General features: G+C 36.6%; 1 protein-coding gene across 6 annotated transcripts in view; it reads right to left on the bottom strand.

The window, feature by feature from the left end:
- SREK1 (splicing regulatory glutamic acid and lysine rich protein 1) overlaps positions 1 to 22081 on the bottom strand; it is a 54840-nt gene that overhangs the window by 12610 nt on the left and 20149 nt on the right. For 3 of the 6 annotated variants that reach the window (XM_028492946.2, XM_007103280.4, XM_007103282.4), the window contains 7 exons: positions 16656 to 16820; positions 16333 to 16511; positions 15010 to 15140; positions 14019 to 14133; positions 8113 to 8232; positions 7365 to 7745; positions 3187 to 3282 (listed from right to left, as the gene is read on the bottom strand). In XM_028492946.2, the coding sequence (XP_028348747.1) occupies positions 3187 to 3282; positions 7365 to 7745; positions 8113 to 8232; positions 14019 to 14133; positions 15010 to 15140; positions 16333 to 16511; positions 16656 to 16820 (1187 nt within the window). Of the gene's footprint in view, positions 1 to 3186; positions 3283 to 7364; positions 7746 to 8112; positions 8233 to 14018; positions 14134 to 15009; positions 15141 to 16332; positions 16512 to 16655; positions 16821 to 22081 lie in introns of those variants that run through there. The other 3 variants (XM_007103281.4, XM_055086599.1, XM_024127108.3) reach the window with 2 other exon arrangements.

The following is a 22081-nucleotide window of genomic DNA, read 5'->3' as shown; positions in this document are numbered from 1 at the left end:
TCAAAAAGATACATGTACCACAATGTTCACTGCAGCACTATTTACAATAGTCAAGACATGGAACCAACCTAAATCTCCATCGATAGGTGAATGGATAAAGAAGATGTGGCACATATATACAATGGAAAAAAAAAAAATGGTAGTGATGGGGAGGAATAAAGAGGTACACATAGAAAATGGACTTGAGGACACGGGGTGGGAAGGCAAAGCTGGGGCAAAGTGAGAGTAGCATCAACATATGTACACTACCGAATGTAAAATAGTTGGCTGCTGGGAAGCAGCAGCATAGCACAGGGAGATGGGCTCGGTGCTTTGCAATAACCTAGAGGGGTGGGATAGAGAGCATGGGAGGGAGGCTCAAGAGGGAGGGGATACTGGGATGTGTGTATGCATATGGCTGATTCGCTTTGTTGTGCAACAGAAACTAACACAGTATTGTGAAGCAATTATACTCCAATGAAGATCTATTTTTAAAAATTAAATTAAATTAAAAGAATAAAATAAAATTAAAAATAACTCAGGATGGAAGTGGGGCTGGGTATAGTCACTGACCATACACACACACACACACACACACACACACACACACACACACACACACACACACAGTGTATATAGTGATAGTGAATGCTGTCTTTTGTGAAGAAAAGGAGAAATTCAAATACATGTATCTGCTTAATTTTGCAAAAAGAAACACAAGGAAAGATAAACAATTGATCACTTACAGAGGGTGGATGCAGACTAAAGTAAAAGGAATGGGGAAGGAAGTGACACTTTGCAAATATAAATACACCTTTTTGTCTATTTTGAGTTCACAACTGAGAAAAGTTTTGACTTTCATGAGCAAAGTATTTAAAAAAAAAAAATTGGCCTACCTCCTACATATCCTATGCCTTCCTTTATTCTCATCTAAAAATAATAACCCACAAACAAACAAACAAAAGAGCTCTGCTGGGAAACATGCTCCTTCTACCCTGGGAGAGCTTTTTTAAAGTTTCTCTTCTAGGCTTCCCTGGTGGCGCAGTGGTTGAGAGTCCACCTGCCGATGCAGGGGACGTGAGTTCGTGCCCCGGTATGGAAAGATCCCACATGCCACGGAGCGCCTAGGCCCATGAGCCATGGCCGCTGAGCCTGCACGTCCGGAGCCTGTGCTCCGCAATGAGAGAGGCCACAACACTGAGAGGCCCATGCACCGCAAAAAAAAAAAAAAAAAAGTTTCTCTTCTATACCTAGAAAACCAACTGAAAACTTAGGACCCATCACTAAGATAGTGGGATGAAAATATATACATACAGAAATCAATATCCTTCCTATGTACAAACCCAATCTCCAATTACATGACATAATGAAAGAAAAGACCTCATTTACAAGAACAAAGAAGTAAAACATACCTAAAAATAAACTGAAAATGCGTAAAATCTGTATGAAATAAACATTGAAACATTCATGAAAAAACACTAAGGATGGCATGAATAAGTAGGCCATCCATGTTCCTGGATAGAAAGACTCACCTTTGTAAAGCTTTATTTTTTAATAATCTATTCCTCAATTTCCCTAATTAATAAATGTAATGCAACTATAATACAAATTATCAGTAGGTTTTATTTCTAGAGCCTAGACAACCAACTCAAGTTCAAATAGAAAAATAAACACACAAGAATGGTCAAGAAAGCTCATAAAAAGAGCAATGAGGAGTATGGGGAAGAAAGGGCCTTACTAAATATTTTAAAATGCTATACAATCTGAATCATTAAAAGCATGGGGCGCTACTGGTACACAAATCATCAGTCAAGACAATCCAACAGCAGAGAAGCGCCAGAAATAGACTCCAACACAGACAGAAAAATTTAGTATATGACAAAGGAAATATATCAAATTAGTTAGGAAAATTGAGTTTTTAATAATGATATTGGCCAACAAAGAAGCATTTAGAAAAATAAAATAAAATTGGATCAATGTACCATATGGCAAACAAGGATAAACTAATGGATCAAAGATGTAAATGCAAAAATTAAAAGCATAAAAGTACAAGAAGAAGCAATGGGGGAATTTTATTATAACCTTGGAATAGGAAAGACTTTTCTACCTTTAAGACTCATAATGTAGAAGTCACAAAAGAAAAAAGAGGAATTAAACTATATAAAAATCAAAAATCTCTATAAAATCAAGTCTCAAACAATTTCTAAGAAGAAATGACAAAGTAGGAATGATACTTGAAACCAAATCACTAAAGAATAATCTCCCTAATACAAAAAGAACTCCTGGAAATAGGACAAAATAAACCAAAAAAACCCCCCACAAAAACAGACTCCATGAAAAACTGGCAACGTATACAACTCACAGAAAAGGAAATACAAATGGCCTTCAAATATATGAAGAGATGGTCACCTTCACTCTTAAGAAAAATGCAACGGAAATTACTATACACTGGTACCACTTCTCATCTATCAGATGGACAAAAATACACAACTTTGGTAACAATCTGCAGTAGCTATTGGGAAACAGGCATTCTCATACATAGCTGGTTAAAGTACAAGCTGCTGCCAATCTTTATGAAGGACAATAGGGAAGGAAATCTCTCAAAACTACAAACACACTCATCCTCTGACCCAACAATAAATACCATTTATGAACATTTTCTCTGCATACTTGCACATTACAAAATTATGTACCTACAAAGCTGTTCATTACAGACTTATATAATTTATAAAAAGAAAATTAAGAAAACCCATCCTACTGCAGGCTGGTTACATAAACCAGGTACTGCCAGATAATGGAAGTTCATGAAGTTGTAAAAAGGAATGAAGCAGTACTTTCTGATGAATACAGAAAGTTCTCCTGGTAGTTAAGTGACAAAAGCAAATTGTACAACAGTGTATATTTTGTTTTACCTTTTGTAGAAGATGAAAATGAAAATTATATATTTTCATCTGTACCTATATACAGAACTGGAAGGATATACCAAAAATAACTAATAAAGTCATTACTCGTGGGAACAGGGTAGATGGACACCTGGGTGGAAGTTAAGACCCATCATTATATAACTTTTTATACTCTCTGGATTTCTGAACTATGTAAATACATTACATATTACTTACTCAAAAGAGAAAGTTAAAAAAAATAGACTGAAAAGAGAAAATTTTCCCCCTGCTTCCTCCTCAGTTTTAGCACATGCTTTCAACCTACCTCCTAGGGGATGGAGACCTAGAAGATTTCCTTTTTATGGTTTTTGATGTTCTTGGCGATCTGGAAGAACTCCTGCTCCTCCTCCTACGCCTTTCCCTGAAAATCAAAAATATGCCATTTTAAAAAACAATAATTTAAATAAAAGATAATACAAATACACAAAATCAAAAGGGTCCTTAATGCTCTCAAGTGAATAGTATTCTTTACAGGCCAGTTTAAACTAATGTCTTTCATGAAAATGTTCTATTATCTAATTCTAGTACAGGTCAAATTATGAACTGTAAATTTTACAGACCAATGAAAACATATTCTAAGATTTCATATCAGAAAGGGTAGACGACCTCCTTTTCACCTGATTTCTTGAGTAGAAAAAATAGTAATGGATGTTTCACATTCTCTCTCAAGTCAAACATGTTCTTCCTCGGCACCTAAAGCATGTGTTGCTTATCAGATCCTTTGTCATGCATCTAGCTCCTTGCTGCCCCACTGTGGATTATTTTTTAACAAGGTAACAGGCCCTTTTCAAGGAGTGAAAGGTAAATGGGCTTGCAAAATGTGAACTTTTTAAACCCAAGTATGTAGAATGTCTCTAAACATTAATTCATTTGACAGAGAAATTGCTTGTACACCCTTAACCTACCACTTCATTATTGTTGTTCTATTCATTTAAAATTGAGCACACAAGTTGCTTATATGTAAGGAAATTACTTAAAACCTGGGATTTAAATATGAAGAAGTCAAAAATAATTATTAAATAGATTAAGTGTTATTATTATTAAAAACTATTTTGCTTAACACATTACCAAATGATGCATACTCTAATAAACTACTTCATTTGCAAGGGTGGTCAACTTAGAAACAATGAATTTCAAGGTGTCTATTATTCAGGTGATGAGGTATAAGGGTACATTTATTAAATGATTAATGTAGCTAGCCAATGACCTATCTCACAAGAAGCTCTGATAATTAGTGGCCACATAGCTGAAACAACCAAATCCTCTAGAATTCAAGTTCTCCTTATCACCTCAGTAAGCTGATTCTAGGCTAATGAAACATTTTGTGTACATTTTTTATCTGTAAAATAAAAAACTAGACAATGTTCATATGTGGTATACACAGTAGATGTTATGACCAAAAGAGCTCAAGAACTTTGAGAACACAAATAAATCAATTCCAACTCTACCTAAGGTTCTCTCCTCCATTACCCAATTTTATTTCCAAGTCACCCCAAAATTATACTTCCTAATATGGAAATTAGATGACGTTATTCCATTTAATCAATGCCATTCTGTAAGAGCACCTCCCTACCCCCACAAAAGAACCAGAAGTACTTTTTTCATAGCATGAGAATATCAGTGTATTCCAGACTTTAAGTTTACACAAAATGGCTCCATCTTCATCAGTGTAACTCTTTACCTGTATGTTTAGGAAGCACTATGTACAGGTGGGCATCTAATAATTACCAGTTAGTGTCTGTCCTGGCTGGACAGACAGGAAGCTAGAATGTCAGTTAGTCGAGAAAGAAGCTGTCAGCTCTAGTATGCAGAATTGGAGTTGATTAGGCTTATATTTAAATTTTAGTTCCACATCTTACCAACTGCACGACTGGGGTCATATTACTTTATCTGAGACTCAGTTTTTCCAACTGAAAAATGGAGATAACTCAAGCCTTGTAGTTTTGTTATGAGGATCAGGATAATACCTGTGAAGTACCAAGCCTAGTGTCTGGTGCACAGCAGGTGCTCAGTAAATATGTTCTCCTTCCCTTTGATGGTCTCATCCTTATTAATTGTAATTCCAAGCATTAAAAGTTTTTAAATATCAAAATTTTTCCTAAAAATGTAGCTCAGAAGACAATGTTGGAAATAAAAACATTAAGCAGACTATTATTCTGGGCAGTTAAGAGGTTTCCCATTCACTAAACAAATCAGAGCACCTGAAAGGAAGAAAAATGCTAAAAGATAAGAATTGGTAACTCTTCAGCAAGCTCTTCTGAAAGCATGAAACATTCCAAACTGCTGAACCTTTAGGAACTAACATTAGTCAGCATTTATTCTCCAGGCCCCAGAAGTTATCTAAGAACTAAGAACTCAATGTGAACATCTACACTTCCTTAAATATCAAGCAACTTAAAATGACCCATGAAAAAATTATAAACATTTCAAAGTCATCAGAAAAAGTAAATTCAACTGAATTTAAAAGGAATCAAGGGGACTTCCCTGGTGGCGCAGCGGTTAAGAATCTGCCTGCCAATGCAGGGGACACGGGTTCAACCCCTGGCCCGGAAAGATGCCTCAGGGCAACTAGGCCTATGTGCCACAACTACTGAGCCTGCACTCTAGAGCCCACATGCCACAACTACTGAAGCCCATGGTGCCAAAAGTACTGAAGCCTGCGCACCTAGAGCCCATACTCCGCAACAAGAGAAGCCACCACAATAATAAGTCCATGCACCACAACAAAGAGTAGCCCCCACTATCCACAACTAGAGAAAGTCCACATGCAGCAACAGAGACCCAAGGCAGCCAAAAATAAAAATTAATTAATTTTTTAAAAAGGAATTGAAATATTATTTGGTGTTGTGAAGGGCAATGTCTAAACGATCACAAAAACAAAGGAATGTGTGAAACACAACCAGTAAAATAACTGCAATAAAGATGCAGTCTGCAAGGCTCAACTGATACCCCCTGCAAATGAGTTAATTTCTTCAGGTTTTGGTTCAATGTGCTGAAATATGGCAATGACCTACTGATTTGAAGTCACATTTTAACATATACTGTTGCTTTCAACTATATACTTCTGACGCATTTTTTAAAAGCCAGTACCAAGTACTGGTTAGAGTCCTCAATTAAACAATCTCTAAAAAGAAGCGAAAGAGCTGCTATACTACTATACTTCTAACTGAAGTGCAGAGCAGATGGAAAATTTCCTCTGAGCTTTGGTTTCCTCATGTTTTAAAACCATGATAACAGTCTTCTCACAGGCTTACTGTGAGGATTAAATAAGATCAGTCATGAAAAACTCTGCTGAGACATAAAACCTGGCATATGATAAAGGACTCAATAAATGCTTGCAATTATCTTCTATTAGCTAGCCAAAGACTAGTATTAAGAATAAGCTGTTAGGGCTTCCCTGGTGGCACAGTGGTTGGGAGTCCGCCTGCTGATGCAGGGGACACGGGTTCATGCCCCAGTCCGGGAGGATCCCACGTGCCGCGGAGCGGCTGGGCCCATGAGCCATGGCTGCTGGGCCTGCGCTCTGCAAAGGGAGAGGCTGCAGCAGTGGGAGGCCCTTGTACCGCAAAAAAAAAAAAAAAAAAAAAAGAATAAGCTGGTAAAACACAAAGTTAAAAAATTAGGAAATATATAGTCCATTGTCTCAGAAATTATGTTCTATGAAAAACCATTTTAAAATATCTTTAAAACTTGCAAAAATATATTTTTTAAGTATTTTTAAGATATAGTTTAATACAACTTGAGAACTTCCATTTATTTATAGTCACAATATCATCTGGAGCAATGGATGTAGGTTTGAGATAATCTTGAATTAAGGAAGGTCCTCATTTTGCTGATGTTACTATGGCAACCTGCTGCCACCTGGTGGCAGTGTACCTATTAATAAACAGCCCTAAGAAAAAAGCAAATCCTTAACAACAAATTAATAAATGAAAACCAAAATTTAAACGTCATGTATTCAACAAAGTAGAGCAGTAAAAATGAACTTAGGTGACGAAAAGGACTAATACTGTAACTTTAGAAATAATTTTATATATTAAAATTTACCACATCATTCCAAAGAAATATAGACACCTAAGAAGTCAATTTCTCTACATAAAAAAAAACAAAAACAAAAAACTTGCCCCTGCCATCCACCCTCCAAGAAAATAATAAGCAGCAGCAACAGCAGCCACTGACACCACTGCCAGGTTAAAATAGTGGATTACAAAGGACAGTTAACTTTTCAAGTAATTCTGGCCAATATTCTCTCTTCCTCCTCATAGATTCAATACTGTAGCAATCCCTCTGCTAGAGAAATGTTTACTCTGCTATCAGAGGGAAATGTTCTGATATTATTGTACTGATTCCACTGTGCACAATTATCTTTTTGCCCCAGTTAAAATTTATGTTTTCATTTGTCATCAGTAAGCCCTTTGGTAAAAACTTTAAGCATTATCAAACCTGCTGGAACTACGAGATCTTCTTGATGCATTGTAACTTCTGGGTGGTGTTCTGGACTTTTTATCCTTCTTTCTTTTCTCATCTATCTCTTTGGATCTGTCCTTTTCTCGTTCCTTTTCTTTGTCCTGTTCCTTCTCCTTCTCTTTGTCTCGTTCCTTTTCATGCTCTTTTTCCCGCTCTCTCTCTCTGTCCTTCTCCTTGTCTTTATCTCGGTCCTTTTCCCGTTCTTTATCCCGGTCTTTATCTTTGTTTTTACCCCGTTCCTTTTCTTTTTCACGTTCCTTTTCCCTGTCTCTCTCTTTTTCCCTTTCCTTTTCTCTATCTTTTTCTTTCACTCTTTCCTTTTCCTTGATTTTTTCTCGGTTGTCTTTTCTTTTGTCCCTTTAAAAACAAAAGTAAATAAATAAATTCACAACTAAAATAATTCTACTCCCCAACAGGACCTCATTCTCTTTCCTCAACAATTATCAACACAAAACAATGTTTAATAGCTGTAAGACATTACATATAAGTTTCTAAATAATTTATGTGTACATGAAGCTGCCAAATGAAACAATTATCAGGCTGAATTTAGTCTGGAAATCTCATGAGTCATACTAACCATCAGATTCAAATCAATGACAATCGATAGTAAATCATTACTGAAACAATCAGAAAAAAGTTTAATTTCTTTCATTAAAAATTTAAACAACAGATTTTTAACAAATGAGGTCATGAGAAAACTACGCTTAATTTCCAAAAAACTCACCGTGAACGTGAACGACTCCTTGACTTCCGCCTCTCCCTTGATTTAGAGCGTTTTTTATGAGGGCTCTTAGATCTACGTCTATCTTTTTGTCTTGAACGTGATCTATTATGGGATCTACTCCTAAAGAAAAACAAATTGTTAGAATATCAAAACTTATTCTTAGACTTTCAATTTATAAATATTTAAGATCTTTCAAATAAGAGAATTTTAAAACCAATCCTGACAGTATTTATCAATATTTTTAAATTCTCTATTACATAATGCTTCAAAATTAGATTATCTGACATAAATTTATTTTTGGAAACTTCACCAGACAGTTCATTGTCCAGAACACAAAGACAGAAACTGAAAAAGAATTTAAGTTATTTCCTATGTCAGACTTAAGCTGACAGTTTCAGGTGTGGCTTTCTTTTGCTAAATATTACACAGCTCAATTAAAACAGACAACTTCTCCCATGGTCCAAGTTTTCATACCAAAAATTGTCTTTAACTCTTGACTTGCATGTAATATTACTGCCTGTGGCTATAACTTATCTTTGACAGGGAGTAGTGGTTATATGGTTCAATGGTTTCTATAAATGACTGTGTGCTATTTGTCATAACACATACTAAGAAGAATGCATAGGGAAGCACAGTACTAATGATGGTGCTAGTGTGACAGGAAACCAAACATCTTACTCATGAGTTAAAGCTAAATATAATCAAATGTTGAATTTGCAAAGCCTTGATTTTATTACATAAACAAAGCTATTAAAAGAAACCTTTATTACTGGAATTCTTGGAGGAAAAATAACTGTTTTTTAAATTCTGAAATTCTCCAGGCTCCTTTCCCAACTGAAATAATAGCTTATATAAATGTGACGTTTTTCATAATGAGGTATCCTAGGAACTATTTATTTAAATGTAACCAAACTGAAGGCATACAACTTAAACAACAAAGTGATGAGACTCACCGGCTTCGGAGTTAAACAATCTGGCTCTGACACTCAGTTCTGGCACACAATAGCTGTGAGAACTCTGGCTAATCACTTAACCTCTCTAAGCCTGAGTTTCTTCATCTAAAAACTGGAGTAAGAATCATACCTATACCTCCTAGAACTGTCATGAGAATTAAAACGGATGATATACGGAAAACTGCCTAACAGTTTTGAGTGCAGAATAAATGATTAAAAATCCTATCTCAATATCTGCATCATCATCATTAACAATTAACATAAATGAAAACTTTAAATTATATCTCTATTTATTCCAAGGGGTCACATGAACGTCTACAAGTATGCCTTATATAGTTAAAACTCATCTTGATAGTAACATCTTCATAAGTTAAAACAAATATCTATAAAAGAAATACATATAGTTAAATGCTTGTGCTATGCCATGAAACCAGAAAAGTCTCCAGACAATCCTCAATTAAGTAATGATCTTGTTCTTAAAACACATTTTTCAGTTAGTTCAAATTTGTTTTCCAACAGCTAATTTTTAACTGAACCACCCATCTATTATACACTTATCTTCATACCTCATTTTTAATATACGAAGATAATTCGTAGTTTGTTGAAACCTTTATCACTAATAACCTAAGAGACACAAGGGTCAAGTAGTAGCTATTAGGGGAAAACTTAAAAACTTATAACATTTTTAGTCCATTTACAGACATCCACATGAGGGTAATAATGCTTTAAAGGGCCTTTGCTTCTATGTACTTAATAAGTCTTAAGATTTCTATTCTAGTTAACCTTGCTAAAAAATATAATAATTTTGTTTTCTTCAAATAGCACTTTCCAATCTTAATTAAATAAACTCCTTTAAGAAAATTAACCATAGCCATAACAAATAAAAGTTAATAATAAAAAAGCACTGACCACTTGGCTTCCCACCTTATCCTGTGGGTCCTCAGAGTTTGAAAGTCACTGCTCAAGAGTAATTATTGTATTTCAATTTTGACATTAAATATTTCATGTCTGTCTCACCTACTAGTTGCCTACAAGTTTTCTATTAGGAAAGCTAAAAGCTTCAAGTCAAGAGCAAATCTAATCCAACCAAAGATAAAGATTTGAGCTATCATTAGCTGTCATTTTAACATGATGTACAAAATTGCATTTATAAGTTAAATTGTAAATAAAGGGCAACTTACCATTATGTTGCATCAAAGTTCATTTGTAAGTCAGTTGTTTCCCATTAAAATATTATAAAATGTCTTATAGTTCCTATGCTGGTCTGTAAAGGTTACTTAACTTTAAAATATAATAGAGTACTACTACCCACCTTTTCTAACACTGTCCCTATGAAAAAAACACATATAAAAATTTGGACAGAGTAGAAATACAGCTTCCCAGTTCTAGCCAAGGTCACAGTAATAACTATTTGCTCCCTCCTACAGAAAGAAGGAACAGGGAAAGAGTCAGGGGAAAGTTCTAGAAGTATCAGAACACTAAGAAGGTAGAAGAAGGTGGGGCTTCAAGAACAATGGCTCCTGCAACCCACACTCCTGCTAGGTCTAGTGGGTCAGAGCCAGAGCTGAGGGTATCCAATCCCACTAGAAGGGGAGGGGAAGCCGAGAAATGCTTGCCATCCCCTACCGGTGGAGGTGGGAGGGAGTTCCATAAGTCAAATGTCTTTGGGTGAGGAATTTCTTTTCTTTTCAACAAAACTCATGCTCTTTTTTATTTCTTTATGACCTTAGTAAAGGCTTCTTGTGTTTATATACACCATGTATAAAAACAGTATATGCTGACAAAAAAGATATACAGGCATACCTCAGAGTTATTGTGGGTTTGGTTCCAGACCACCGCAAAAAAGGGAATATCACAATAAAGCGAGTCAGGAATTTTTTGGCTTCCCAATGCATATACAATTTATTTTTACTCTACACTGTAGTGTATTAAGTGTGCAACAGCATTGTCTTTAAAAAAAAAAACAATGTACATACCTTAATTAAAAATACTATATTGCTAAAAAATGCTAATCGTCATCTGACAATGCAGGGCTGCCACAAACTTTCAATTTGTTAAAAAACCACAATATTGGGCTTCCCTGGTGGCGCAGTGGTTGAGAGTCCGCCTGCCGATGCAGGGGACACGGGTTCGTGCCCCGGTCCGGGAAGATCCCACATGCCGCGGAGCGGCTGGGCCCGTGAGCCATGGCCGCTGAGCCTGCGCGTCCGGAGCCTGTGCTCCGCAACGGGAGAGGCCACAATAGTGAGAGGCCCGCATACCGCAAAAAAAAAAAACAAAAAAAACCCCACAATATCTGTGAAGCACAATAAGGCAGAGTAAAATAAAACGAGGTATGCCTGTGTGTATGTGCGTGTTTGGGTGTGTGCGCCTGTCAAGAACAATTAATTTCTAATGCTACATAATTAGATAGACCTCCATGAAATCACTCCCATGAATAAGAATAATTAACTAATCTCATTTTAGACAGAATAACTCTTCCTCCACTAACCCTTGGAAAGGGAAAATATCCCAATATACTGAAAATGATAAGAGTAAAAACCTTAAATTATTTGTCCCAACAGAGAAAGCTTCACAGAAATTATCAAGGAAAAAATGATATTAATAATCAAATTTTGTTTTTTTTCCAGCCATAGAAAACCATTAAGGTACTAGATTTGGAGCATGGCTCTTATAACACAAAGTGAAGATTTAAGTCATTGCTCTTTTTCTTCCTCAGAGAAGTTATTACTCTTCAGCTCAATTCTGTATTTTCTTGATCTCCTTTACCTTCACCACCCTGTTGAGCTATAGAAATATCCATAATCTAGTACCACTGATTCTATACCACTTTCCTTCTCCAATTCTGGCTTTGCTACACTGTCTTATTCCTTGTACATGAAACAACTTCCTTCTCTTGAACATGAATTTGCCTTACTGTAAGGCCTTGGATAGAGACAGAGATTAAAACCATATTCCAAAAGGAATTCTGCACGCTAACAGTAGAGAAGTATATACCAGTAGAGAGCTGAAAGTACAGTTTGCTAGAGTCTAATTAAGAATATCTGCGGGCTTCCCTGGTGGCGCAGTGGTTGAGAGTCCGCCTGCCGATGTAGGGTACACGGGTTCGTGCCCCAGTCCGGGAAGATCCCACATGCCATGGAGCGGCTAGGCCCATGAGCCATGGTCGCTGAGCCTTTGCGTCTGGAGCCTGTGCTCCACAACGGGAGAGGCCACAACAGTAAGAGACCAGTGTACCACAAAAAAAAAAAAAAAAAAAAAAAAAGAATATCTGCAACTAGGGATTATCATACTAAGGGAAGTCAGTCAGAAAGAGATGACAAATACCATATAATATCACATGTGGAATCTAAAATATGATACAAATGAACCTATCTATGAAACAGAAACAAAATCAGGGACGTAGATGATAGACTGCTGGTTGCCAAGGGGGAGGGGGATGGGAGAGGCGAGACATGAGAGTTTGGGATTAGCAGATGCAAACTGGTATACACAGAATAGATAAACAACAAGGTCCTACTGTATAGCACAGGGAACTACATTCAGTATCCTGTGATAAACCATAATGGAAAAGAATATGAAAAAGAACATATATATATATATGTATAACTGAGTCACTCTGCTGTACAACACTGTAATTCAAGTATACTCCAATAAAAAATAAATTTTAAAAAAGAAGATCAGGGCTTCCCTGGTGGTGCAGTGGTTGAGAGTCCGCCTGCCGATGCAGGGGACACGGGTTCGTGCCCCGGTCCGGGGGGATCCTACATGCCGCAGAGTGGCTGGGGCCGTGAGCCACGGCCGCTGAGCTTGCACGTCCGGAGCCTGTGCTCCGCGACAGGAGAGGTCGCAGCAGTGAGAGGCCCGCATACCGCAAAAAAAAAAAAAAAAAAAAGATCAAATTTTCCTCTCATTGCCTCAATCTCCTTGATTAGCACAGAAAATCAAGACTAAACTGAGCTTGCTGGTGAGGTTCAACATAGAGCATACTGGTTCCTTTTTTCCTTCCCCTCAAATCCTCCTCCTTCTCTAATACTCCCAACAAACATGTACACACACACACACACACACACACACACACACACACACACACACACACACACACTTTTCTCTGCCTCTTCTCTTGAGAGAGTATGCATATGTATGCACATGTAACGTGCAATTAGGATCCACTGCATACATGTTCACATTTCAGTAACAGCCCCCTCCACATCTTAAAGAAGACAATAAAACTTATTTTAGACATGACTCTTAGGTTACTTCCAATCAAGATGGTGTTGCAAGTTTATATCTTGAGATCCCCTTTGCACCAAACACAAAAGATTTTAAAAGAACTTCAAAATGACTAAGCCACGCTCAAAAATAAGATAAACAGAACAGAAACAGAGCTTAAGCACAACAGTTGCAATTAAAGCTGCAAGTTACTCCTATGTTTCAGGTCCCAAAGTGGGTGGAAGAGGCTCTTATCACCAAGAGTACAAAGACTGAAAGTACCCCATTTGACGCACAGTATTGGAGAAAGTAACTACTTGAAATCAAGATCTGGGGTGATGTTCCCCACACCCTGAGGAAAGAGCGGGAAGAAAAAACAAAAAAGCTGCAACAACTTCAGCAATATTTTCAGCATCAGATGTTCCCTTTTCCCAATATGAAGAATGAAAATATTCTGCTAGTTCTGTATAAAGACTAGTTTACTCTTAGAAAAACCAGGAATAGAACATCTTAAGATAGAAAACCAACTTCTAAAACTAAAAATTAGTTGAAATTATATATTAATTAGATAAAACTTCATTCTTTAGCATTACAATTAAAGCAATATCTAATGGTAACCATACTCCCTGGTGAACACCAGTGAAATTTCTACACTCTGATACTTGGACAAAAACTCAGAAGATCTCAACCACTGTAAATACAAAACCGAAAAAATTTAAATATGACAGTAGAAATTCTCACCTGTGTTTTGACTGTGATCTTTTCCTTCTAGAACGGGATTTTGAGCTAGACCTGGATTTTGAACGAGTGTGGGAACGAGATCGACCGCCTTTTCTTTCATTGCTCTTTCCAGACTCTGGGAGGAAAAAACCACTTTGCAGTGTAAGCTCAGAACAATTAAAGATCCCAGTTAATAATCAGGCACAAGTGGAATGTACCACATATAGTGCAAGGGGCCTACTCTCTGTACATCCTCCTCCTGTGCAATTATCCTTCAGAAACATCCAAGAAAGTCATTGCATAAACTCGTTGAGTGCAGCCACCCTGCAGCAGTACATATAAACCAGATGATTATAAACAGCTGTTCGTAGTATTTTGTTGCTGCCATAATGTACGATTATAACATGTCTGTAATTCCTATGACAGTGATTTTAAATCCTTTTTCCATTTATTTTCCTAGAATTGAAGCTTAAATTCTAATTTAGAAAATTTGCTCAAATGTAAAAAAAACATCTAGACATTTTTAGGTTGGATTTCTAATTTTAGTTAGCAACACAAAAGTTTGAAAGGGTGTTCCTTTACCATGCTAAAACAGACTCTGTAGTTTTCCTAACTCATGGGCTCTCTTTTCTATTTTTAAAATTAAAACTTTGAAGGAAAAGTGAATCTGCTTAATCATAACATTTAAAATATATTTATTCTTGTCTTTAGCCTCACAATAATATTTACACTTTGCTTTAAGCAAACCAGTTCTGCGTACTGATTTTGCTATTAAAATATAAAGAACTGATTAACTCAAGCTAACGTACCTCAATTCAGTATCATGGAAAAAGATATTTGGGCTAAATAATTCTTCAACCTTTAACACTAGTTAAGTCACTTACTCTTTCTTGAGTTTCAGTCTTCTTGTTTGTAAAATGAAGGGACTGAACAGATAATTTCTAAAATTCCTTCCAGTTCTAAGATTCTATGATCTTCAACTATGACCTATGTAACAACACTATGGCCTTACCTGGTTCGATAGCTGCTGAGATAAAGGACTGAGCCTCTCGCACTCGCTTCATTACTTCTTCTAACTCCTTAGCTGCGGCCTGAGGTGTCATCTCAGGGGGTTTTACTATTGCATTGTTGGAGTGATTTATTCTAAATTAAAAATATTAGCATATCACAAATACACACCATATTTTACAAAACATGAAACAACTAATTGTTTATATGATACACATATTTACAAATCTGAGGACATCTCAAAAGCACATTTAGAATAATATAGCTAAATACAGAATAACCAAAACCAGCCTCAAAACCATGATTTATCTCATTCCCATCTGCCATCATCTCTTGCTAACAAAGCCAAAAAGCAGGGGAAAAAAAGAAAAACTGAACCCTAGCTAACTTCTTTAACAACCTCAATAGACCAGGACAATGGCTTCTCCTCACAGCTTAGAGTTATAATAAAATGGTGACACCAGTATTAAAATGAATCACTTCTATTCTTAGATTATAAAATTTTGTTGATAACCTCTGCACCCTGGGAGGATGAAAGGGAACCTATGTATCATGTGCACCATTTTAATCGACCCTGGACCATGGCCTAGTCATACAGCTACAAATATGGGAGGAATCTGATAAAACTCTTCCTTTATGGGTAACAGTGGTTTCTCTGATGCACATAAATGAATTTGGTGTGCCTCACTTTACCATGGTGAAAACACAGCATTCACTAAGAACAGTGTCTTATCCCTTAATAGCAGACTCCTGATCAAACTGTATAATTAAGGCAATTATCTACAGAATTCAGATAAAATTGGTGCCTCAATAATGTGCAAGAAATAGAATTTCTGGTCTTGAGTACCTGAAAGGCTACATCAATTTTTCATTATGCAAAGAAGGATGTGAGCAAACCTTAAAATGTATAATTTAAAACATTTCTGGGTACTTTCTTCCTGAAATTTTGGATTTACCAAAATTCTTATTACTATATTACTGTAAGTTCTACCCATGTTAAACTGCCCATTAGTCTAGTGTAATAATGCAAAACCAACCTAACTTGTTAAAGCTTATGGAAAAAGACCTACAATCAATATGTACGGTATAAAAATAATGTTAACTTTAAATTAGACCTTATGAAATAGAAAATAAGATGTCTTCAAATGTAACTTTAATTTAAAGGCTAAAATGGTAAATATCTGTGCTTCATTTATACTTAACACAAAGTCTTCCTTTCCACAAATTGCCAATTACTATTAAAAAGAGAAAAAAAAAAACCTTCATTACATCAAAACCACAAAATTTTTTCAAAATCATTAAAATTTCTTTGTTTAGTGTTTCTTACTTCAGTGGCCTGTCTCCAAACATAACTCCATTAAAAGCAAGGGCCCTTGGTACAGAATTTTGGTCTGCAAATTCCACAAAAGCAAACCGAGTTGGCTGAGTCTCATCACCTGCCATCCGCACAAACTTCACTTCTCCAACTTGTTTAAAAAATTCAAGTAGCTGATCAGCTGTTGTTGTCTGAAGAAACAAAGTAACACTTTAATAAAGTATATTCTTCTTTAAAAAAAATCAGGTAAATACTACTTTATCAATTGATACAATTTTTAAGAAAGGGAAAGGAATAAGAGGTCCCACCACTCAATTTCTTCTTATATTAGTTACCTGGGAATTCAAATTGCCAACATAGACTGTTCTCCTAATTTCATCAATTTTGGAAGGATCCACATTTCCCATAAGTGGTGGCTGTGGTATCTCTCCAAGTGTTGCAATATTGGGGTCTAGTGCTGCTGCTGGTATAGCTCCCAAACTGCTAAGGGAAACACCCAGCTATAAAAAAATTAAAAAAAAAAAGAGCAGATATTTTCTATTAGTGTCAAAAATTACCATTCTCTAATCTTGAAGAATATTGATCAACTCAGTAAGTATGGAAAGAGACTAGGGACTCCTAATTTAAGCCAAGTATATATCTGAATTATTCAGAGTAAGGTCACAGTAGTTTTCAATGTAATTAGAAATACAACATATTTCTTAACTATCTGGGTATTTTAATTACTTCTAAACTTGACACTAAAAACAAACAGTCCATTCTTATTATCTGTAGTACTTATGTCCAATAAAGTTTGCCATGAAGACTGAATTATTAAATACTGAAATCGCTGCTCCTAGGGAAAAAATACAGGGCTAGGTTCCTATGAGCCTTTGGTCATAACACTTTCATGAAGTGATAAATATATGACCTTGTTTTATGTGTGCTTCTGTTTAAAAATACCTTAGTTAGTATATATTATTGATTCATTAACATTAAACTCATGCCTGACTGCACCTTATCTTACATAAGAATTTTCTCTGTAAAGTACATCACAGGCTTCCGACACTTAGGAACACCAGACAGAACTTTAGCACTACGTGGGGGGCCAATTTAAAGAGCAAAACCACCAACATAAAGCGCAAAAATGCAAAAAACATGACACTTGACACACCACACACAAAAAACTTATTTACACCATTAGAGCTGAAATAAGAAGGCAGAGTGTTGCTCTGTTTGAACTCATCTGGGAATGAACATATCAAGCAACTAAATTTTTTCATCATTCTATTTGTGTTGATGAATAACCACAAAAGCACCACAAGTACTGATTTTGAGATTTCAAATAAATTTTAGCTAGTATGTGAATTCACAAATACAGAATTCACAAATAATGAGAATCAACTGTACCTCGGGCATTCACCAACACTGTGAATTCCTAATACTTAACAATAATCAAAGCACCTAATTTTTGCTAGGTTATTAACTCAATTCTCAGCACAGCCCTAAGAGATAGATATTACTATTACAGCAATTTCACAGATAAAGACAAAGTCTTACAGAAAATAATTTTCCCAAAGATACTCAGCTAACAAGTGGTAAAACCAGGGTACCACCAGGCACAGACTAAAATTAAAACAGGGACAAAGTTCACCTAAGAAAAGAAACCTAAAATATTAAACCCTTACTTATACTACAGTAGGAAAAAGATAAAAACTTTTGAATGATCTTTCATAACATTACTAAAATCAGTTTTTAGTTCGAGCATTAAGAAACATATTTTTGGGCTTCCCTGGTGGCGCAGTGGTTGGGAGTCCGTCTGCCGATGCAGGGGACATGGGTTCGTGCCCCGGTCCGGGAAGATCCCACATGCCGCGGAGCGGCTGGGCCCGTGAGCCATGGCCGCTGAGCCTGCGTGTCGGAGCCTGTGCTCCGCAACGGGAGAGGCCACAACAGTGAGAGGCCCGTGTACAGAAAAAAAAAAAAAGAAAAAAAAAAAAAAGAAACACATTTTTAATGTGAATTTAAACTTGAAAAGATAGATCTCAGAATTTGAAAATGAAAAATTTTGCAGAATTCACAAGACTTTTCAAGGAAAAATAAACCTGCAACTTTCATTTCCGCTTGTGCAATTTAAGTCAAATAAGTTAACTGACTATATATTGTTATATTGCTGCAAAACTACTAAAATTTAACAAATGTTAAGTAATAACACTTCCTAAAGGTGAAAATACTAGTTTATGAAATGAGTATCACTTATGCTTATCATAGCAACCCATGTGTGAACTTTTCAAAACATGTCAAATCAAGTTTTACCCCCGCTTAAAACCCTTTAGAATAAAATTCAAACTTCCTTCTATGGCCTAAACAGCCCTACATCATCAGTGCCCTATCTATCCCTCCAATCTCAAAACACCTACTACCCTGCCACCCCCCCCCCCCGCCCCCCTGCCTTCACAACCATTCTGCACCTGGAACACAAGTTTTCTTCACTTTAGAGTTTCTCACTTGGCATTCCTTCTGCCCTAGAAAGCTGTTCCCCTAGCTTCTGCTGGCTGAATCCTTCATCCGCCAGGTCAATCACCCTCTCCAGGAGGCTTTCCCTCACCTTATGTAGAGCCTCATTTACTCTCTACTACACCACTCTGTTTTTTTTTCCTTCATAGTATTTATTACAATCTGTGGTATCTTGCTACTAACAGATCTTCTATTTTTTGCTGTTGCCATTTCAAGTTATCATAATGTTGTAGAAAATATCTTAGTTCAAAACAGGTGAATGATCTAGCCTCTCTCCACATGTTGCGTCTAATCACACTCCTTTTTCATCTTTGATAGTCTAACATTCACAGATGATTAAGGGTCATACCTTAAATTTTTTTTCTACTGTGCATGAGAATTATTATATACAATTAAACTAAATCACAAATATGAGTCTTATTATTTGTCAGTTTTGCATGGATTTAAAACAGGCCTTTCCAGGTATTTCCAGCTGTCAATCCCTTTGACCTACAAATTTCTCCACTGGGACATAAACTTATAGATCTCTAATGGGCCTACAATTATAGATCTCTAATGGGCCTTTCCAAATCATCTAATCCAACTCCTTTGTTTCTCAAATTTAAAGATCATTCAGTCCTGTTTTTAGAAACTTTTCCTGTCTCTCTCTCTTCTTTGCACTATACCATTCTTTGACACTTGTGTCATTTAACATGGTAATCACCAATCACATATGGCTATTTGAATTTTAATTAAAATTCAGTGCCTCAGTAACACTGGCCACATTTCAAGTGCTCAAGAGCCACATGTTGCTAGTGGCTTCTATACTAGATAGTAGAGATACAGACATCTCCATCATAGTACAAAGTTCTACTGGATGTGGCTGCACTGTAACAATACAACTACCCTTCGTTAGATTAGCCTATTTTCTAGCCCTGGTCTGAAGGACCTAAATACTTAAGTTGCCCTTTCAGTCTTTGAGGATGTAAAGGTGACCTGACTCCCAATATAAAACTTTTGCCTTCTGACAAACAAACCTTGGCCTCCCTGGAGATGTGATTTTTAAATAGAAACCTCATGAAAGGTTTCACTCTTACGAAAGAGTAAACCTTTTTAATGTCTGGAAAAGAAATGTTCTAGGCAGAGGATAAATAAGTACAACAGCCCTAAGACAGAAATATCTTTGGCATATCCAAAAATCAACAAAGCTAATAAGACTGAAATAGAGGGGAGCCAGGAAAACAAGCACGAAAAAAAAGGTCAGAGAGGTAGCTAGAAGCCAAATCACAGGCCACCTTTCCCGTTTTCTACTTAAAATTATTCTTCATGAATTAAGTTTTATAAAAATACATATCTACAGCTGAATTAAAAGGAATCATTTCCCATCACAGCAACAAATTAAATAATAAAAACTTTCTATTCTTGATAAATAAAACCTAAAAATTTTCAAGATAGCAAGACAATATTTTCTGAGGAGGGGGGAAAAAAAGATGATGATCCAGGAATTAATCTTAAAATATACCAAAACATACCCAAAATAAAATTTTTAGAAAGCCCAATTCAAATGATCAGACGTTAAAATTAAAAACCATTTAAAGATCAGGACCTTCCAGATGGCAGAGGAGTAAGCCCTGGAGATCACCTTCCTACCCACAAACACATCAAAAATAAATTTACATGTGGAACAACTCCTACAGAACACCTACTAAACGCTGGCAGAAGACCTCACACTTCCCAAAAGACAAGAGACTCCACACATACCAGGTCATGTGGCTGACAGGGTCTTGGTGCTCTGGCCAGGTATCAGGCCTGAGCCTCTGAGATGGGAGAGCCGCACTCACGACACTGGACCACTTTCACCTCCCGGCCCTGTGTAACATCAATCAACGAGAGTTCTCCCAGAGATCTTTGTCTCAACGCTAAGACCCAGCTCCACTCAACTACCAGCAAACTCCCGTTCTGGGCATCCTATGCAAAACAACTAGCAAGACAGGAACACAACCCCACGCATTAGCAGAGAGGTTGACTAAAATCATAAGTTCACAGACACCCCAAAACACACCACCAGACATGGACATGCCCACCAGAAAGACAAGATCCAGCCTCATCCTCCAGAACACAGGCACCACTCCCCTTCACCAGGAAGCCTACACAACCCAGTGAACCAACCTTACCCACTGGGGGCAGACACCAAAAACAACAGGAACTACAAACCTGCAGCCTGCAAAAAGGAGACCCCAAACACAGTAAGTTAAGCAAAATGAGAAGACAGAGAAATACAGAGCAGATGAAGGAGCAAGGTAAAAACCCACCAGACCAAACAAATAAAGAGGAAATAGGCAATCTACCTGAAAAAGAATTCAGAGAAATGATAGTAAAGATGATCCAAAATCTTGGAAATAGAATAGAGAAAATACAAGAAACGTTTAAAAAGAACCTAGAACAAACAAACAATGATGAACAACACAATAAGTGAAACTAAAAATTCTCTAGGAGGAATCAACAGCAGAATAATTGAGGCAGAAGAACAGATAAGTGACCTGGAGGATAAAATAGTGGAAATAACTACCGCACAGCAGAATAAAGAAAAAAGAATGAAAAGAATCGAGGACAGTCTCAGAGACCTCTGGGACAACATTAAACACATCAACATTCGAATTATAGGGGTCCCAGAAGAAGAAGAGAAAAAGAAAGGGACTGAGAAAATATTTGAAGAGATTATAGTCAAAAACTTCCCTAATATGGGAAAGGAAAGAGTCAATCAAGTCGAGGAAGCGCAGAGTCCCATACAGGAAAACCCAAGGAGAAACACGTCAAGACACATATTAATCAAACTATCAAAAATTAAATACAAAGAAAACATATTAAAAGTAGCAAGGGAAAATCAACAATTAACATACAAAGGAATCCCCTTAAGGTTAACAGCTGATCTTTTAGCAGAAACTCTGCTAGCCAGAAGGAGGTGGCAGGACATATTTAAAGGGATGAAAGGGAAAAACCTACAACCAAGATTACTCTACCCAGCAAGGATCTCATTCAGATTTGACAGAGAAATAAAAAACTTTACAGACAAGCAAAAGCTAAGAGAATTGAGCACCACCAAATCAGCTTTACAACAAATGCTAAAGGAACTTCTTTAGACAGGAAACACAAGAGAAGGAAAAGCCCTAAAATAAAAAACCCAAAACAATTAAGAAAATGGTAACAGGAACATACATATTGATAATTACCTTGAATGTAAAATGGATTAAATGCTCCAACCAAAAGACACAGACTGGCTGAATGG

This window comes from Physeter macrocephalus, chromosome 8 (assembly GCF_002837175.3).
Source record: "Physeter macrocephalus isolate SW-GA chromosome 8, ASM283717v5, whole genome shotgun sequence".
Lineage (NCBI taxonomy): Eukaryota > Metazoa > Chordata > Mammalia > Artiodactyla > Physeteridae > Physeter > Physeter macrocephalus.
The sequence above is the reverse complement of the archived record's forward strand: the minus strand, read 5'-3'. Positions and strand labels throughout refer to the sequence as shown.